This window comes from Phalacrocorax aristotelis, chromosome 13 (genome assembly GCF_949628215.1).
Source record: "Phalacrocorax aristotelis chromosome 13, bGulAri2.1, whole genome shotgun sequence".
Classification (NCBI taxonomy): Eukaryota; Metazoa; Chordata; class Aves; order Suliformes; family Phalacrocoracidae; genus Phalacrocorax; species Phalacrocorax aristotelis.
The window spans coordinates 11,489,102-11,509,783 of NC_134288.1; the positions used below are offsets into that span (position 1 = coordinate 11,489,102).

The 20,682-nt window shown below is 47.7% G+C and overlaps 1 protein-coding gene across 2 annotated transcripts in view; it reads left to right on the plus strand.

The window, feature by feature from the left end:
* Positions 1-10,547: 10,547 nt before the first annotated feature.
* The window catches only part of NKAIN4 (sodium/potassium transporting ATPase interacting 4), a 53,819-nt gene continuing 43,684 nt past the window's right edge, over positions 10,548-20,682 (plus strand). Inside the window, exon 1 of one of the 2 annotated variants that reach the window (XM_075108553.1) lies at positions 10,548-10,904. In XM_075108553.1, coding sequence (XP_074964654.1) covers positions 10,851-10,904 — 54 coding nt within the window. In that variant the 5' untranslated portion in view covers positions 10,548-10,850. The remainder of the gene's footprint in view (positions 10,905-20,682) is intronic. The other variant, XM_075108554.1, reaches the window with a different exon arrangement.

Sequence of the window (20,682 nt, forward strand, 5' to 3'; positions counted from 1 at the left end):
AAACCAACACTGCGTGGCTTAGCATGAGGGAAGGTTGTCCATCAAGCTGGGTTATGTCAAATTACGGGGTGTTTTTCAGTCAGTTGAGGCGGGGTTTGGCACTAAAGCCGCACGTTTCTCCTGGGCTGGGAGAGCAGGCTGAGGGGCTGGGGTGAAACTGCAGCCGAGACCTGGTGCAGTGCAGGAGGACGCCTCCATCCATCGCCCTCCAGAGACACCCCAAAGGTGAGGGTGTGCGGGAGGACGCCTCCGTCCGTCGCCCTCCAGAGACACCCCAAAGGTGAGGGTGTGCGGGAGGACGCCTCCGTCCGTCGCCCTCCAGAGACACCCCAAAGGTGAGGGTGTGCGGGAGGACGCCTCCGTCCGTCGCCCTCCAGAAACACCCCAAAGGTGAGGGTGTGCGGGAGGACGCCTCCGTCCGTCGCCCTCCAGAGACACCCCAAAGGTGAGGGTGTGCGGGAGGACGCCTCCGTCCGTCGCCCTCCAGAGACACCCCAAAGGTGAGGGTGTGCGGGAGGACGCCTCCGTCCGTCGCCCTCCAGAGACACCCCAAAGGTGAGGGTGTGCGGGAGGACGCCTCCGTCCGTCGCCCTCCAGAGACACCCCAAAGGTGAGGGTGTGCGGGAGGACGCCTCCGTCCGTCGCCCTCCAGAGACACCCCAAAGGTGAGGGTGTGCGGGAGGACGCCTCCGTCCGTCGCCCTCCAGAGACACCCCAAAGGTGAGGGTGTGCGGGACAGAAAGGGCACGTGGAGCTGCTCCGCAGCGGCTGGGGGCATGTGCCAGGAGAGCGCATTTGTGCCATCGCTAATTTCTTTTTAATAATAACTGCGGACACTCCAGAGCAATGCTTTAACATTTACATATGAATCCCACAGAGGCAATATGCTGCTCATTTTCAGTACAACTCCTAGCCTGGCCTTCGTACTTAATAAGTAGGCTATTATCTTACTATCAGTGCACAGGAGATTAACAAGAGCCATTTTCATTACCATTAATGGTAGGTACATACATAACCCCCTTGCATCCACGAGAAGATAATGGGCCCTTAAATGTGCGTGCGTATGAAGGACAGAGGGAGGGGTACGAAATACAAAGGAAAGTCAGCTAAAATAATTTGCTCTTCCAGTTAAGGAGAATGTGTTCTCTTCTGATAAGCGCCATTATTTTCTGGTAAACATGAACTAATGGGCAATGAGGTTCCCATTATACAGATGCTGTATTATAGGGTCTAATGAGAATATTAATCTTAGTTTTTCCATATAATTGGTAGATAGTCCCGGGACTGGTGTTGGCGGTCGATGTGCAGTGAGTCTGGAAGGGCGCGCGTTGCACATTCGATACTGGCGCTCACAGCCTCAGGGGAGCAGTGTTGGGCAACATTTTTCATCCGTTGTGCTGCAGGGCCAGGAGGCTGATGCCTCCCGCGGTCTTCATTTACCAAACATGCATGTTCAGGCTCTGGGCAGCAAACTCTTGCAGTGGCAGCTTTGTCTTTCTGGGATTGGGATTGCTATCACCAAAGAAGCACAAAGTAGTGCTTTTGTTTTCACTGTAGTAATAATATTGCAGTTTGCCCTGAGCCAGGACTCATCTGTAACCCGTGAGCAGCACAGACTTACCTACGTGAGTGCAGGCTACAGAATGGGACTATCTGGTTTTCAGTAAGAATGCAGGGAAGCCACAGACATTTGCCTTCCTTAGCAAGCAAATAAATGCACGCCATTCCCTGGCACGTCCAGTTTGCTCTGTTCCCGGAATTTGGGATGGGTGCATAGCTCTCTTCCCATCTCTGCAATGTGTGACAAATATCTATTCTAAGAAAATAGATAATGCCAACACGAAACATTTACAAAGGCATCCTGCATTGTATTTCCTACTTCTTCCTTTTCTCTAGCTGTGAATGGATTCTTGCTGGAAACTAAATTACAATTATTTTTAGCACAATTGCCATTGTTGTAATTGTTATGCCCACTGTCAAGCACATATGAAATGTGACGATAAGGAACAAATTACAGGATAAAATAATAAAATATGTCAGGCACAGGATCTCTGAGCTGTTTCTCATGTTGAGATTTTTCAGATAGAAATAATTTTACTTGGCTACAAAAGCATAATACTCAAACACGTAAAGGGTAGTCCGATTTGAGAGCACAGAAAACAACCAGAGCCCAGTTCTGCAAAGATTTCATGAATATATGCGTCATAATTGCAGCGAAGAAGACTAATAGTAAGTGAAAGCTTATTAAAATAACCTACCCTAGTGTGCAATTTTGCTTGTAATTAATGATTTTGAATTATGGCTTTGAAACTTGTTAGGTAAAAAATAAAAGTCTCTGGAACAGGATTTAAGAAAAAGAGCATTTATTTTCACTCTTTCCTCTTTTACAGATTCCCAAACCCCTTCTAAGCTATTAATAAGACTTGATTTTGGTTATTAAATATTGCAGTGTCTGACATAAATGAAGTGGCATTACCACTCAGTTTAAATTGCACAAAAATACCTGAAAAATTCTCTTCTAGAATAGCTGGCAGCATGAGCTTCAAATATTAAACAAATAAGAGAAACAACAAAACCCTATTTTGACTTGTTTATTAATACCTCTCTGGGTTGAACGCAATACTCAGTACTAGCAGCACTTGTGGACTGAGGAGCCATAGATTTTTTATTGCCTTTTTCCCTCCCCAACACACCTGAGATTAGCCACTATATCAGAGTAATGTGCAGGATGTCACAATGCTTAAATTGAGGGGGAACAAGAAGAAACGTAGATACCCTTGTTAGATAAATCTATTTAATAAATCTGAAGAGCGGGGAGCGAGGAATAGACCTGTTTGCATGATAAATGTCACCATTCAAGTTCTGCGTTGTCATTACTTATGACTTATCTAACTGGGTGAATAATAAAACCCCGAACTCAGCCCCTTTAGCTCCATGAGTAGTCTTCTTAATTGATGGGAATGCGATAAACCCTTTTCTTGGAGGGTTTTTTGGTACTTCTTTGGGTACGTGCTCTGACAGCGCCCTGTGAATGGTGAGCAGGTTGTCACCAGGGCCACCAAAGGCTCCATCTCATTTTTAACTCCATAGGCTTGAGCACTCAGAGTGACTTCAAGGGGCGTCTTATTTTTGTAAATCTCGACAGAAGATCATTCCAAATAACATCAGGGCACCTAACAAAAAAATATTAGAAGAGTAATGTGTGAAGTATGTTCTGCCGTGGGATGAAACATCAACCTAGTTGTTATTAAATGTTTTTTAAATTATTATTATTTATTATGCTGAATAAATAAGATTTATTATTAACTATAGCATTCAAGGCTATGGCTATTCATTGCATTTGGCAGCTGCAGCATAGCAACCTCACAGTGAATATTGTCATTGGGTTATGGAAATGCCGCATGCACTTCATAAAACAATCACTTCCCTCTCATTGTACAAGGGAACATTACTCTGTCCTTCCCTTTCAGCTGAGAAACCTCTGTTTAAGGGCTTTTCTGATACATTTCCTCGGTTAACTTGACACTGGCAAAATCTGTAGCTACATCTTTTTACCAGTACTGCCCTACTGGTCGTCAGGCAAGAGAAGCTAGAGTTTACACAGGAGTTTAGACCTACAGCTAAACCGAGGAGCCCTGCCTACACTATGGATCACACGCCGCAGCCTCTGGCGCTGAATTTCATGCCTAGCTCTTCAAAGCACGGACCAAATCGGGAGGGCAATCAACCCCCATCCTTCCGCTGCATATTTATAGGAAATTAACTTCTGATTTGAGCTCACCGTGCCCACTCCTCCATGCAGCTGGGAGTGCGTTTCAATGCGTGCATTTCTACCATCAATCAGGTTTCTAAGACATTCTTTCATTATGTTTCTCCATTTCGTAGCTAGAGCTGAAGAAAACCTTAAGCAACTACTTGTATTTAGAGACCCCCATCAGACCTTCTGCCTGTGCATATTTTTGCATTTCAGGGACAAGACAACATTTGGAAAGTCTTCATATGACGCAGCAGGAAGCCTTACCTCGGATATTAAAACAGCAAACAGAAACGCAGAAGTTTTGTTAAAACAAGCAGCTATTAATACACACAGCTTTAGTTTTGTGTTAATGCCATGTACATGTGTGCCACATCACAGTTTGTATCGCTGTCAATCAGAGCTACTGAAATGCCCATCTAGCATGGTCCAGGCAGGATGAAAAAGCCTGGAAGCGCTGCTAGCGGCCAGTATCTACTCTGTGGGTATTCAGAATGAACTCTGGGAGGCAGATTTAAGTGGCTTATTTCCAAGGCAATTAATTCTTTCTAAAGTAAATGTGTGTGAAAAAAGCTCTTTCGGCCTGGTGGCACCTGACACTGCTGACTTCTTAATACATATTAGCTCTCACTGGCTGGGATTGGAAAGAATATCACTGAAAATATGGCAGCAAAGTAGCTCTGCTTTGTGTATGCATGTGCTTGAATAGCTTCTGACCACACGTTTCATACCTACCTTGGGGCAGTACTCAAATACGCCAGCTCCCGACACTGTACGCTCGTGCATGCGCTGCCGTAGATGTCCTTCCAAAGACACTCTAAAAGAAACTTGTTATTGATTTCATCTCCATTGTATCACGAGACTTGTTAAATTGGCTTGGGGAGGTCTGTAATCATTTGAGAGGAAAAAACGATTCCTAAGCAAATGGGGAAGCAGCTTGTCTAAATGAGAGCGCCCTAAGCCGCTGCCCAAAACTGGAGGCTGCTCTCATGCTTTAGGCTCTTTTTTTTGTCATATCGTTTAAGAAATACAACTGTTGATGGAAACCTTGAATAATCACTTGGTATCAATACTCAGGGACCTTGGCAGCTGCATTGAATTACTTCTTAGTCACACTGCCTAGTGAAGTTGCAGCTGGAAATGTGGCTGCAGTCATGCCAGCTACTCAGATTGCATGGGCTGAGATGCTGGGATGTCAGCTGTGACAGCCCGCTTCTCCTGCGTGAATTAACCCTTCGGGCACTCCCTCCTCTCCACTCAAGGCCCTGCCTGTGAAAGCACCTGTGCCGTTTACCCAGGAACGCTGACATGCAGTCCCCAGAGCTGCTATGACCCTACTTTGAGCAGCTCTTCCCAAAGTTCATAGAATTGTAGTTCAGTGGTTGTTTTATGTTCTCGATCTCTAGGTTGTAAATAAGACAGACTGGGAATTTCAGTGAACGAGGGAGGCTCTTCAGTGCTGCTGCTCAGGCGAGGTGATGGTCAGTGGCACAAGGCACCCTGCTCAGACTTACAAAAATGCAGGTGGGTTCTGGGGTGTTTCTGTCTCTATGTTTTTCCTTTACAGTCACGGAGGAGAAGAGTAAGAGTTATTTGAAAGGCTGCTTGTGGGATGTTATGGCAGAATTGTCAAGGCATCTTTTTAAAGCTGTAAAATTGTGAATTTGAACCCTGACTCCGCTGTAGTGGTAAATGGGTGCCTATGTGTTTGATCCAGGGGAGGAACGACACCAGTCACATTTCCTTTGTACAAGCCCTTGATCATACAAACAAGGTAGCTGTATCAGCTAGATGTGGGAAAATTGTTCGCCTTGCTATTATTCTGGCATACCGGAGAGCTCAGTGAATCTGCCTTCCACCTCTGCCATCCTCCGCCTGCTCATCAAAGAGTGATGAGAATTTATCGTGCAGCTCAGCAAGTTGATATTAGGGAATTACAAATGCAGAACGTAGATGATGGTGGGGTAGAAATGCCAAAAAGCCTGGTTAGGAGCTGCCTCCTCACCCCCCAACATCCAAGACTTCAGAGGGATCAGAGAGAAAACGAGATTCCACACACCGGTTCTGATAAATGTTACAGATTGCCCTGGGCTGCTGGGGAACCAACACAGGAAAGTTACTGAGATTGTTTCCTTTCTTGTGCAGTGATGAGAACAATTTTTAAAACATTGTGCTTTGCTCTCACAGGGCTGTTTTCCTCTGCGATGTACTCACCAGGCTGCAAAAGGAGGGGAAGAGCAGAGTGTGGTTCCTTTGGGCATCGCTTGCTGAGGGTGTACCACTATGGTGCTGCTCAGTTTGGGCTTCTCTGCCCCTCTGATTCCTCTGGAGAGAAGGAGGACTTGTCTCTGCTATTGCCACCTCTCTCAGGTCTTCTACTTTAATAGTGTTGGCTTCAGTCCCAGGGCAGCTGAGCTCTGTAACAACTCCCCAGTTATTACCCCAGGGTAATGGGAGGCTTGAAAAAGTGTAAGTTTAAAATTAGAAGGTCAAAGGTCCTTGCCCTTTTTCCATGATCTCTCTTTCTAGCTGGCTCAGTAATCCTCTTCTGTGTAAAAAGTCTCTGGTAAGACACATGGGAATATCACGGAGTCCAGTTCTTATAACCAGACCTGGCTGCCCAAGGTGAGCGGTGGCAACCTCTGGTCACCACCAGTTAGGTCCTGTCACTGCATCCATCAGTAGTCTTTTGAGGACACTGGCAGAGGCTAGTACCCTTTCCTCGTCCCACCCAGGGAGATGATTTATCCTAATCCGCTTGTACCCATATACATTTTAAGCACCCACGGTGTCTTGTGGCAGGAAGCTTCACAGCTCACCCAGCTCTTACCTGAAGACTTCCCGATTGATTGTTTTGAATGTGTCCCCTGCGAAATGTTGTGCAGAGTGGAAACCTGCCATCAGTCAGACGACTGGCAGTGGGTTTTACTTCTAATTTGTGATAGAGAAATATGATGTGACATGCCACCTTGGGAAGGCTGCTGTCTGCCCTCAAGGAGGGGAGCAGGCTGGCTGATTAGCTCGTACGGCCATAAAACACTGTGACAGGCATGTTTTGCCTTTTGGAATTGGCATTGATAAGGTTGGAGTACTCTGACATCACTGCTTTGATCAGACATCTGTAAAGGCACTGCGACCCAGATGAGGTTATTAAAATGGAGAGAAGGAGAATGTAAATGAACTGAGCGGAATAATGCACCCCACGTGTATCGTGGGATGTGAGACCATCTATAGCTTTCAGCAGCTGTAACAATTACAGGTTTTGGGCTGCGAAGAGACGTGTCCCCAGCTAATACTTTTAGCCTCTATTGCTCATCTTGATATGTCAGAGCAAGGAGGCTGCAGATATGAGAGATAACAAGCTGTAAGCGGTGAGATACAGCTGCTTTGTTTCAAGCTTTCTAACTTTGTTTCTTGAGTTCTGAAGTAAACCTGTGACTTCTTGAATTAATTTGGATGCAGCCAGGAAGAAGTGATAACAAGGTCCCATCGTTGCAGGGGAATCTCCCCTAGCAGTGCAGCTGGATCCATGCAACCCCCTCAGCACAATAAATTTGGATGGGAAGAGGTTCCTGATTCAAGCACTGGCTGAGAAGAGGGACATTCAGTCTCTGGAGCATCATTTGAACCTGAGGATGATTCCCAACAGGATTTCATTGCCCCCACAAAGTCAGGATGTTACCAGCACATGCATCAGGATCTTAAAGTGAAGGGGCATCCTCAGGAATTAAAGGAGGAAAAAAGAAACAACTAGGGTCTCTCAAATGTACCTGTGGCACAGCATTTGGAGAGGACTGCAATAATGACTGCCTGACCAATTCTCTTCTGTTGGTCTTCTAATGGCTGTCTGATGGAGAGCGATGGAGCTGCCTGCGATTGCCTTGCTCTGTGTACACACATCAGGGATCAATATCCCTGCTGAGAATCCCTCAGAACCCATCCAAAATTCCTTAATCAGGAGAAATCCTTCTTGACATCCAGACTGGACTCTCGAAGCAGCATTTCGCCTGTCAAAAGCTGAGGATGAGTTTATACTCCAGGAAGTAAAAAATTCAGGATACTGAGCAATTTTGGTTTTGTTTTGTGCTAATTCAGAGTTGTAGTTGGTTTTTTGAGTTAAACTCTCAGGGTAGATGTGTGGCCCTGCAGCACTCATGCAGAGATTCAGATGGTCAGGACTTTGCACGATTTTTAGGAGACTCTGGCAGCTGCTGTGACCGTGCCAAGCCAAGCACAACTGTATAGTGGCACATGGGGGGAGCACTGGTGGTATCCTGCATGTCAGTGATGGCACTGTGTTTTGGCAGCCTCTGCACTGCCTCATCTAATTGTGCCTTGTTAATCCACCTGCTAATTAAATAAACCTGATTAGGATCTAAGTTCTACATGTTTTATTCACTTAGGTCCCAATTCAACTAAGTTATATTTCATCTCACGGAAATAAAGGATTTTCTGGAGGTCTGCAGGAGACTTTTTAATTGGCCTGCAAAGAGTAACCGAAAACCCAAAGCTGTTGTCAGGAGATTCAAACTCATTGCACCTCCACTGGTGGCCGTAATCAAAAGAGGTTGGAGACCACAGTACTGAAGTTAAGTGTCCAACTTTGAACATGTGAGTAGCCCCACTAAAACCAGCAAGGCCGCTTGGATGTTAAAGGCAGATCCCTTCTGTGTCCAGGCTCCTGCTATGCCAGTGCAGGTAAGAAATCATACAAATGAAGATTACAGGATCAGGGTCGGGGAGTTTTAAGTCTCTCTCTTTGGAATACAGGTTACATTATCCCTGTGGTTTCACTCTTAATAAACTAAGGGGAGTGAGTGTGTGTTCTTTCAGATGCACGTGGAGTCACAGCCAACACGTGGTTGCCTTTTACTCAGCTTATGAAGACAAAAGTGCAGGCAGAAAAAATCCTGTTTGTGTCAAACTTAGTATTTCAGCAGCAGTACCTTTTGCTGTTTCACATGATGTCTCCTTTCTCGTACAACTGAGTTGGAAAACAGCTATGCTTATGGCGGGTTTTCAAAAGCAGGAGGCAGGAGAAGAGATGCAGGAAACCTTAAGAAATGGCACAAAGGCCAGCTACTAACCTGCATGGCTGCAACCCAGCCTTTCCTGTGCTGTTCCCAGCAGTTCCCAGAGCATGTAACACAAACCAGCCTAACCCCAGCCTGCTCTCGGCAGCCAAGCTCCTGTTTTAATTCTGCTGTCAGGTTGCCTGGCCCTCTAGTGCAGAGTGAGACCGCCCTATGCAGTTTGTAAGGAATGTTTCATCTGCATTCATTAAAAAATAAGCTGGTCTTTGTTCCTATTGCCTCCACCATCCAAAACCATCTTCCTGGGAGTACAAATACTGCCAAAGCTTCTTCAGTCCACGTTTTTCTGGGTGAAGTAAATTGGTTTCTTCTCTGGGTGTGTTCCTTTCACCTATAATAAAATGTGGTTTATTGTATCTGACTGCATTAATTGATGCCCTGGTTACATGAGTACACAGGTCAGATAATCAATATACTTTACCATTTAAAAACCAGTAGAATTTGTGATCAATTCAGAGTCTGTCTCCTAATTTCAGGTATTTAGAGTTTGCTTGTTTGTTTGTTCTGTTTCTCCCTGGGGCTGATTTGAATAACAATCATGTTGTTAATAAAAGGTTTTTAACATTCACAGCACTTTAGGACTAATCTTGCTGCCTTGGGGTATAGCCAGGCAATGCTTTCCTCGAGTAGTGATAGAGCCTCTATCATTTCAGGGACCACCTCCTCCTCACACCACTGCAATATGCAGTGCGGCATGCTTATTTAACAGGAAAGCAGAACTGGTCACTCACGGTACAGTCACACCCTGCTTTGGAGGCAGAAGCAAAACCCTGACTTGCTTCAGAGGAGGAAGGAACAGCCTGAGGGTTTATAGAGTGAACTGCTGTGTAGCCACTGGAGTCACTGGAGGTTGCAAAGAGACGGCATCGTCATCGGATGAGTCTCTCCCAAAGCTTCTTATCCTGTTGTGTTGAGCTTAGCAACAAGTCTGTCCCAGTCACCGCGTGTGGTGTGACCTGCTCCTCGGTCGGACCAGGAACACGTGCGGCAGGGAGGGCTGACTGATCCCACGTCTTCCGGACCCGGCTTCTCCTTCTGGAAAGCAGGCGATGTGAGGGACTGGGCCACATAAAGGAGGTGGTTGTGCGCTCGTAGATTTGCTCTACCATTCACAAATGAAGTAGGCTGACTTGGTTTTCTACAGATAGCAGGGTATGGTGAGTGGTTCGTAGATGGTGCTCGGGTGGAAGCTCCTCTTGAAAGAGAGATGCTCCCCTACATCCCTCTGCTACTAGTCAGATGTGATTCATACACAAGCCTGGGTATATACTTTAAAATACCCCAAAACGTGCATTTTAAAGATTCCTTGTCTTATCCCCCTTTCTGAGTTTGTCTTCCATGTGCACTCTGACAAATTTTGTAGGAAGAACCGTTGTATTTTAGGTTAATTTTGGGCTTCATGATTTTTAAGGTGAGCACTCCAGCACCTGCATGGGGAGGAAGGTGACAGGCATATGTGGAAGGTTAGCATGCCCCATAGGCCCTGTGTCCTATACACCCAGCTTGCCTGCCCAGTGCACCCCTGCACCCCCCACACGCCGGGCACCCCCGGCCAGCGGCAGAGCCGGGGGAAAAAACCATGGGCTGCCCCAGCAGCCCTCGCCAGGGGAAAGGAGCTTCCCCGGCTGCGCTGGCGGGCTCAGCCCCCGGGGGAGGGCTCTGGCAGGGGCCGGAGCATCCCACCGTGCCTGCGGGGGCTGCGGGGGGCGCACCCCGGCGGCGGCGGCCGCCAGCCCCCGCCCCGCAAGCCCTGCCCGCCTTTGGGACGGCAGCCGCCGCCCGGGCATTGCCCTTTTAAGCTGTGGCCCCACCACCTCCTCCCCGGCTCCCGGAGGGGCTCCGGCAGCCGCCGCGACCTCCCTCCTTCCCTCCCTCCCTCCTTCCCTCTTTCCTTCCCTCCGTCCGTCCCCGCTCCCGGCGAGCGGCAGCTGCGGGCCGGGGCGCGGAGAGCCCCAGGGCGGCGGCGGGGAGCCGGGCTGCCCCTGCCCCGCTGCTCGGGGACCATGGGATGCTGCACCGGGCGCTGCACCCTCATTTTCCTCTGCACTTTGCAGCTGGTAAGTGGAGGCGCTCCGGAGGGGGGGCGGGGGGCGGCGGAGAACGGGGGGTTCGGCTCCCCGGGACGGGAAGCAAAGCCCCCCCCCAGAGCCTCGGTGCCCCCTGCCCCGGGGCTGCTAAAGGCTCCTGAGGAGGAGGAAGGTGGAGGGATGTCAGGCTGTGCTCCGCGGGGGAACTTACTGATGCCTAAAACTCGGAGAAGCGTTTATTAAAAAAAAAAAAAAAAGTTCTTAATTCATAAGTTTGTGCTGATAAGATACAACTAAAATAAAAAAATCAGCCCGTCCGGGGAGTCCCGGCGGGCTCGGTGGCGATGTTGCAGACCAAACCAAACTTCAGACGTGCCGAACCCCCGCGGTACCTTCAGCCTCTTGTACGGCCGGCTGCAAGGATCGGCTCCCCAGGATCTCCCCCCGCCCCCAGGGTCCCCGGGATCCCCTCCCGGGATCTCCCCCGGCTCCCCGGGATCCCCCCTGCTCGCCCGCCCGGGAGGGGTTTGTGCTGCCTTGGAAGGAATTATTTCAGACCTCCTCGGGATGAGGTGCCTAGGCAGAGTGCCCTTATAAATATACACGGATTTATTGGGGCGTAAACGCCGCGGTGCGCAGAAAGCGCGGTCCCGGCGGGCGCGGGCTCCCCTCCTCGGGACATCTGCGCGCACGGCAGGGCGAGCGGTGACAAACAAAGGTCTGGTTGTTCCCCGGGTGTCTGTGCGTCCAGCCTGGATCCGGAGGGTCCCCTCTTGTCACTAGCTAATGGGCTCCAGGGCTCCTCGAGCCTTAAAAAGGAAATGACAGCATCTATGTTTTTTAATTTCATTTAGTTCTTTCAAATTTGCTTTATTTTGGAGCGTTAGCAGCGTGCGGGGAAGGGCAGGCTCCCTGCGAAGTTCTGTTGAATAGGAAGCTGGTGCCAAGGGATGAGGCTAGTTAAAACTCTTTGTTTTGGAGTTGCTTGCTCTGACAGCAGCGCGTTTTCTGCCAAGGGCCGGTGAGCGGGCGCTTCGCCGGAGGTGGGAGAGAACCTCTCCTTAGAAGAAACCTGCTAGTTTTTAAATGTAAACCATCAGCCTAAAACTGAAGGGGAGGAGGGTGAAGATGCAGCCCCGTTACTGCTGACTAGCACAATCGGAAGACGCGGATGGAAGGTTTGACTCACAGAATCACAAAATCACTCGTAGTTAAACAAAATACAGAATAGCAGTGGTGGGGTTTTCTTGCACAAAGCATCTCGCTGGGCATATTTATGAGCGAGTTGAATGGCTGGGGAGTGTATTTAGTCTCCTGGATTATTTCTTTTGATTTTTCACCCGTGATCACAGAAGAAAGAATCTGTACCCTGTATTACATTAGAAATTGGCACCTCAACACTCGCTGTCTCTTAAACCCATCACTATGTCATCCTGCTTTAAAGCACACACTCACACACACTGGAGGAAAAAAAAAGAATAAGAAAGAGAAAAAGCCATGAGCTGCTGGTGCTGTTCTTATTTCTGACAAGCGTGGGAGTTTTCTCGTATCCAAGACACAGGGACAAAGAACCCCCAGCATTTTATTTTCCTTAAGACCCTCCTCCTTGAAGAAAAGAATCAGTTTGGCTCATTCTTAAGCAAGTTCGGATGCCTTGGCCCTAGCGATTTCCCATGGCACTTGCTGGGTGAATTGGTGGAGCTGGAAAAATGTGAACTATGGTGAGTGAATTCCTGGAGCCGTACTCCGATGGGGGTGAGGCCAGGAGATCCTGACCAGTTCCCAGCAAGTGCTTGGGTGAGGGTGAGATCCAGCCTGGTGCTTTTTCATTATTATTTTTTTAAGCAAACTTTTTCTGTAAACTGTCACATCACTTCCACGTCAGTACAGCCAAGTGACCTGCAGGACTCGCTGCTGCTCAGGGTGGGCTCTGCTAAGACAAAACACTGAAGCGATCAGACCAAGATCATCATAAATTATAATGACATGAACTTCCTTTGTTCCTTTCATGTCTCTGCCCAGCTTCATTGGATACTTCAAACCCTTCACAGTCTTCCCTGTACATTTCCAAGCACCGTGTCTCCCACTACCAAAGTCTCAGGGGTGAAATCCTGGCCCCTCTATGGTCAGCAATGCTTTGCCTCTGACTTAGGTGGGGAGAGGATTTCGGCACTGGGATTTCCCACTTCACTTTTGCAGCACACCCCTATGTTTCTTCACATGTTCTCATGTCTGTCCCTCAAGGCTTCGCTGGGGCTTTTTATAAACGATGAACGGAAACACGAAACAAGTCCTCCTCCCCCCCAGATCAAATTAGGAATTTGAGTTGCAATGCTTCATAGAGATTGTTTTATTATTAGGTGGAAGCAGTTGAGTGAGTGTGTGGGGAAGTGTTTGCATGCTGCAGCCTAAATGTTTCCCTGGAAAAAAAAAAAAAAGGCAGAAGACAAACATATTCATCATTGCAGTTTATGCTCCCAAAGAAAAAGTTTGTGATCCAGTCGGAGAGCAGAACAACATGTGAATTCAAGGAGCCACTACACAGCGCGAATACCAACTAGATCTTCAGCCCCCCACGGGCTGAGCGCTCGTGGTGCGGATAGAGGAGAGCCGTATGCGTCTGTCTGAAGAAAATCAGGGCTGACTCCCCAGTGGTTTGCTAATCAAGGGGGGAGGGAAGGCTGTAGTTTGAATAAATAATTTGCCATGTTCCAATTTTAGGTTATTGTTTCCTTGAAACGTCCACGTTAGGCTCTTGCTTTGCTGATTGGTGCTGCAGGGGGGCTGCAAGAAGGTTCTGGCTCTCCCTCCCCCTGATCCCGGTGTGTGTCACTGTCCCTAAGCCTTCCCTTCTTCCTGACCCACTCCTGCCTTCAGCGGAAGATTGGGTGATGCTGGCCGAGGTCAGGGCCGCCCTGCAGGTGAGCTTATTCTCAGCCATGGCACAGAGGAGGACTGTCAGCAAGGCGATGGGGTGTTTGTAGCCCAGAGTTTGTGCATCCCAAGGGTGTTGTCACCTCCCAGTTCTTGCTTTGCCCGAACGCCTCTGCCGTTCAGGTACTGATGTTACCTGCAGCAGCTTGCCAGCCCTTGCTCATCCCTCCCAGCCATTGGGCAGCTGCATATTGAGAAACATGAGCAAAATTTAAATGAGGCACAGGCCTCCCCAGGAAAAAGTCAGGACTCGGGCAGAGAGCCTCTGCAGAGGGTTAAGAAATGTCCCTTGTAGAAATTAGGGTTGAAAAAGGCTGTCAGGGGCAGGATTTCTGAACCCGAGTGGTATGACAGAGGCTGTTGCACCCAACAGGACTGTGGACTGGGTGGGTCGTGGTGAGAAACCATAAATGAGGGCTGGTCTCAGGCACGGATACATTAAAAAAAACTTCAGTTTGCTTCTTTCCTCTCTGCCAGTGTGAGACTGCACGCAAACGGTGTATTTTCTGGAGCAGTAAGTGATTGTGCACTGAAGGCACTATGTGAATTTATTTCTACAAGGCATGGAAAAATTCCCTCCCTCCCCGTGCCCTGTCCCAATAAATCAAACAACTGTAGTTTCTTTACATTCTGTCTGTGGATTGAGAGCTCTGATGCCAAGCAAAGCCTGGAGACAATTTTACAGATACATTATAAATCCCCCTAGAATAAGAGCTTCTAATGGAAAAAGTGACTAATACTTCAAATGAGCACAGAACAAGGCACCCTGGGACGGGACTGCATATTGAAACTAACCAAAAGTAACTATATACCTTTATTTATTTATTTTCTCGTGTTCTCTTTCTCCCTCACTCCCTTCTCAGCAATGCCTTTTTAATCTCTTACAGAAGGGGGTGACCAGTTCTGGAAACTATTTGAAACCAGCACAGATCCTTCTCTAACTACTCTCTTGTAACTAAAGCGGTCGTGTCAGTCTGATCGAGGCATAAAGAGATGAAGAGCTCGCAGTGCGTGGGGGCAGAAGGGGAGTCTGGCAGGCAGGCAGGTGGGATTGCACGGCAAGTCAGGCAAGGCAGGGTCTGGGCAAAAAAACCAAAAGCATGAGTTAAAACAGGTGGGCTTGATCGGATCGGCACACGTGGGCTGCAATAGCATCTTCCTGTCCAAGGTAAGGAGCGAGCAGATTGCAGCATCTGCACTTTGGGAGTTGTGGAGACGGTGTTCTTGGCTTTCTCCTCTCCATTCCAGGGCCATTTTGAACTGGAGACAGGGTGGGGAGAGCAGGACCCATCTCCCCTCCTCTGCAGCTGCCTCCGGAGCTGGGGCAGTTTGATGCATCTCCTGAGAGAGGTCTGAGCTCACACAGCTGAGCACAAAGCATTCAAGGCAAGAGCAGGTGCGAGGGGAAGCACAGGGTCCCTTTGCTCATCACGCTGCTCAGGACCACTCCAACGTTACCTTGTGCTCTCCCCAGCTGTGTATCTCCTCCATGTTTTGTGCTTAAATTACAATCCCTCTAGGGAAGGGACTATCGTGTATATGCACAGCACCTAGCACCGTGATGGCTTGAGCCTTTCCTAAAGTCCTTGAACAATACTCCAGGCTAAATAATAACATAAGTCTAAAGACTACATTTGACAGATGCTGTCTTCTCCGTGTCTGTTCCAGACAAAGGAAAATTAAAGCTGTGCCAATAATAGAGCTCGTCAGCATTTTCCACTGAAGCTGACTTTCAGCAGAAACCTGGGGATTTGACTAAATGAATATTTTCATGAGAAGTATCTGCTTTCCATAGACAATTCTGAGCTTTTCTCCCAAGTTTTGGCCAGAATATTTTGGCGAAAAATCAAAAATGTGCTGGCGAATGTTTGCTGTGCTGGCAAACATTTTTAATTTTGGAGTTGTGGAGCTTTTCTTACAAAAAGTTGAATTTTTGCATGAGGAGATTTTTTTTTTTTTTCCTGAGCAGCTGGAGTCAGTACCGCTCTAACACAGTGGTCTAAGCCCAAAAGCTTCTGCACAGCACCAGGGGAGAGGGGCTTGGGGTATGTGTGTTTCAGACGTGCCCCATCGCAGATTGCACCTTGCCTGGCAGCCCACATCCGCATTTCCCATAGCGGTGGCGGAGATTGCAAATGACTCACAGGAACCATGTTTCTTTGTGTCCTTTAACCAAACCCACCTACCACTTTCAGACCAGGAATGAAATTTGGCAAAGGCCAAGCCAAAGAGCAGCCGAGGGCAGGGTGGTATTGAAGTCACCTCTTCTTCTTGGAGAAGGAGGGCTTTATTTTGGCTGACGCAGTGTCTTTGCCTGACCGCTCTCTGATTCTTCCTGGCCACTCTCTGCTCCTCTGCCTTCCCTTTTTTTCTTCTCTCCAAGCACCAGGGCCATGTGAGAAGAGAAGGAGACAGTTTTCTCCTGATGGGGAACCTCTCCCCCTAGCCGGTGTGGGGTTAAGGGAGTGCTGCGCCTGCCAACCCCGAGCTGACGTTGCTCCATTGTGTGCTAATAATATACGGAAACTCAGATCATTTTGGCTGGGGTGCAAAATGGAGCTTTTCCAAGAATCTACTCCAGGGGCCCTCAAGTAGGAACTCTTGGAGGATAAACTGGATAACAAAGGCCAGATTGTGATTGCTTTTCCTCCAGGAAAACCCTGGAATAGTCCATAGCTTTTTGAGCACTTAAGAAAATGCATATGATCTAGTGAGCAGTAAGTGCCCCAGCTGTAGCGTTCCCTTTCCGCATTAACAAAACATTGGGTTTGAGGTCAGTAGAACTAAACCTTTCTTTCTTATTAAAAAAAAAAAGAAGAGACATAATTTGTGATTTAATGTCCTTATGCTGGTGGGGTTCCTTTTGTCCCCTCTCCTCCTGTGCTGCAGTAGATGTGAGGAGCACACCTAATGGCATGGGGTGTCTGTGTTGAAGTTTGGTAGAAAGAGAGTTTTCAACAAAGTGGAAACTTTTGACTCAGAAGTAATGCACTCTTCTCCTGTTCCCCATCTCCAGAACACAAGAAGGCAAAAAAAGGACATTTCTGGGTTGAAAAAAAAAAAGAAAATACTCTGGTATTTAGCAATGTTTGCTGTAAATGATGGGGAGGGTTTATTGTGCCAAACCCCAAATATTTTGAACTTTTCAGAAGTGTTTTCAAGCTTCTGTAAAAAAGAAGTTGGTTTGGTGTTATGTTGGTTTTTTGATTTTTTTTTTTTGTTTGTTTCTTTTTTTTTTCTCTGGACTTGTGCACTCTGGAAGTTTTCATCTTCCAAATGTTTCTGATGTCATCATGTATCCCCCAACTTGTGTTGGGGCTTAAGGGGAGAAGTCCTCAAAGAGAAAGCACAGGCTTGGGCGTTCCCGTGGGGTAGCGGCTTGCTGAGTTGACTCATTATCTACTCATAGCCCAATGTATTTTGGTATTTTTGTTGTAGAAGGAAACTCAATGAGTAAACGCCCTGCAGAACTGCCAATCTGAGATATTTCATAATTATTCCAGAATCACAATATTACATTAAAGCTCACAGGATTTCGGAATAAGAATAAATGAAGTCTGCTTCACTTGTTTATTGAGATCTAATAAGGTTCAGGATCTTATTTCATCTTCTTGCCAGGGATAATAGTAGGGATTACAAAAGCAAGGATTAATAGTACTAAATGTAGGGAATCAGTAGTTAAGTAATAACAGGAAAGTAGGTATTAATAGTAGGGATGGGAAAAACTGAAATGATTGAAATATCTGGCAGAAATCTTTGAGAAGGGGCTCCAACAAAGGTGCTGCTTCTTACCAGCATATCGGATTTGTGTTTCCCGTTGAACTCAGAAAATTCAATGATGTTGCTCTGGCTTCTCCCTGGGTTAGCTGAGCGCTGGGCCCACATCTGAAGGTCCTTATGAAATGAAGAACAGAAGTTTTATTTTGCTTTATGTTCCAAGGTTTCGCAGACTAGAGAGGAGGGAGCAGCAGTTTTCTGCTGGGGCAAGATCAATAGATCCTCCCTTGACTTCAGTGTAGCTCATTAACATCAGCTGTCTTTTCCAAGGGATGCTTTTTGGTCTCATTTCCACAAGGACTTAATTGCCATTTTCCTGGTGTCTGTGGCTTGTTCTCAGCACAGCTGCTTCTGTGGCAGGACGTTAGACACAAATATGTTGTTTATCAGGGAAGCTCACATCCCAGATTTTCTCTCAAAGGTGAGGATTCATGGAAATTAGGAGAGCAGCTTTTCTGATCCCCCTTGCCCCTTCATCCTGGATGTTGCTTGGGTGAATCCAGGTTTAGTAATTGAGGCGTCAGATTCCCTGACACCTTTCGGCTGAAAAGGTGATGGGTGGAAGCAGTGACCGCTGCTGCCATCTGCCACGGCTTAATGAAAATATACTGTGGGAATCAAGGCAGCAGCTTGTCTTCATCACCTGCTTGGAGAAGGCAGACATCAGGAGTCGCTGTGCCAGCTTCCTTTGCCACCTTTCAGTACTGGCCAGCCCTGCAGGCAGCTTCCCACCTGCTCCCCAGACTCTCGCAGGCCAGCAAAATATCTGCTTTCTTCCCTCTTCCACCCCACCCCCCCACCCCCATTTTTTATACCCAGTGCTCAAAACTCTAGAAAACCAGGACCATCATCATATTTTCCTCTGCACCAGTGGAGCTAACCCACAGATGTCTGCCCAGGTCCTGGTTTTCAGAAGTGTGGGAGCACAAGTTGCCACCCCATTACGGCAGCAGGCAGTCCTGCTGCACAGCGACGGGGCGGGAGGGCTCAGTGTGCGTGTGGGATCCAGCCTTCACCCCCTTTCTGCACTTTGGGGCAGCCCCTCACCACACAGACTTCCTCCCCATTGCACCGCTCTCAGAGGAGAAAGGAAAGCAGCTGAGGATCCCCTGATGAGATCTCTGGGGATGGGATGCCTGAGAGGGCTGGGCCAGGCTCCTCAGCCCAGCTTGCCCCATCCCACACCCTGCAGAGCTGCCCGCAAGCTCGGTTCTCAGGTCTAGGAGGGCATAGCTCTGCAACAGCATCTCTTTTCTCAGCACCGTCTCCAAGTCTCTTTCCCTGACATCGGGCCATCCCCGAGTGACGTGGGACAGCACTGTCCTAAGGGAGGTAGGTCTGAATGATACAGGAGAGAGCCTCTCCTTCGTTACTGAGCACTTGGGCAAACAGTCACGTGGTCAAAGATATGAAAGAACAAGAACTGAATATTACTGAGGATAGTTGGGTTATACTTCGCCTTGAGAGCTAAGTACACTTAATAAAAAATGAACCCAGGTGCTCAGATGAACACACAGTTACAGTGAATATACAAAGCCTGGGAAGAAACCTCCTGTGACACTTCTCCGGGAAACAGAACCTGTCCTGTGTCTCTGGCGACTCTGACAACAGCCTTGGACCCATTAAAGCGTCTGGTGCTGAATTATATTTCCCAAGTGCTGTTCTCTGGAGATAGTTCATCTGTAAGCACCGTTTCATCTGAACAGGGAAGGTGAGATAGAGGACACTATAGAAGGGGATGGAGCATTTTATTACCCACACAGAACTTATAAAATATTGAGTGTAACCTTGCATGGAGCGCTCTGTATGGTGTGTTCATCCATCACAGATAAACAGCCTCACCACAATTAACAGTTTGTCACTGTCTTTCTTCAGCTCTACCTCAAAATTACTGCTGTAGTAACCAGAGCTCAATCTCAGTACCAGGACAGTTAACCTACCTGGAGATCAGGAGGAATCTAAATCCTGGCCTTGCTCGAATTTTTTCATATTTAGGAGGTTTGGACATTATTTCTAAAGTACTACAATAAGAGCATTGCCCTGCACATTAGAAATGGCTTCTTTGTGTTGGGAATATATTGGGTCATACTCCAGGGTCTACAAGCAAACTTTTCCCCTACATGAACCTCAGCAGATATATGGTCTTTTTTGTGGAGGGTATGTGGCAGGATCTTTCCTTAATATTACTGCTATGGTCCAGATACTCAGGAGTGCCAAACTCCATGCTATGGGGCTTGGGAGCATCTTCTCCTCCTTTCAGAGATGCTGGATCCTTGATACTCTACTAAGAGGGAGATAGTCCCAGTGTAGTGGAAGCACCACATCCAACTGCTCCAAGAACAAGGATGCAGTCATGGGCACTTAAAAAAGCTTTTCTGCTTCCCTGACAAGGAACTACTGAGTGAAGCTGACTGGGCAAAAACTCGTCCTGAACCAAAGACCTTCCCTCAGCAGAATAAGACAGAGCTGGCCTGGCCTGACTGGCTTTGACCTCATTTAGAGGCCTTGAAAGTAGCAGAGACCACACGTACGTGTTTACCAGCGAGCAGGTCCACAGAGACAAGGTCTAGGTCCATAGGCTGATATCCTTGTGAAGGATGACCAAGACCTGAGTCCTCAGACTGGGCTGGACTGTTGCTCTTCCCCAGAACCCAAAACACCTCTGAGGTTCTGGGCCAAACACCTCCTGTTCAACTGCAACTCTTCCCTAGAGGGTGGTGAAGGGAACATCCAAATCTCTGGCCAGATCTGAAGACTCTGCATTTAGATAGCTTGCATGAATATCTGAACTAGTGGCTACTTAGCTAAATCAAACCCAGTTCCTAATTTCCCGTGGCTGCTGGTAATCTGTTAGCAGCAGATTTCCATGTGTGAGATGAGAATGGGCTCTGACAGGCGGCTGGCATCCCTAGCTCCGGCAGACAACACACTTTTTGTGGTATCATTGTGGGAAAGGCAATACACCTGCTTATATTGTATATGTACAGAATTAGGGGAGAAATCTGATTATCCTAATTACTCAGAAATGCTAAATATGTGCAGAATACAGTTTGGCTAATTAGCCTGGGAGATCGCTGGCTGTTCGGCAGGGAGGAGA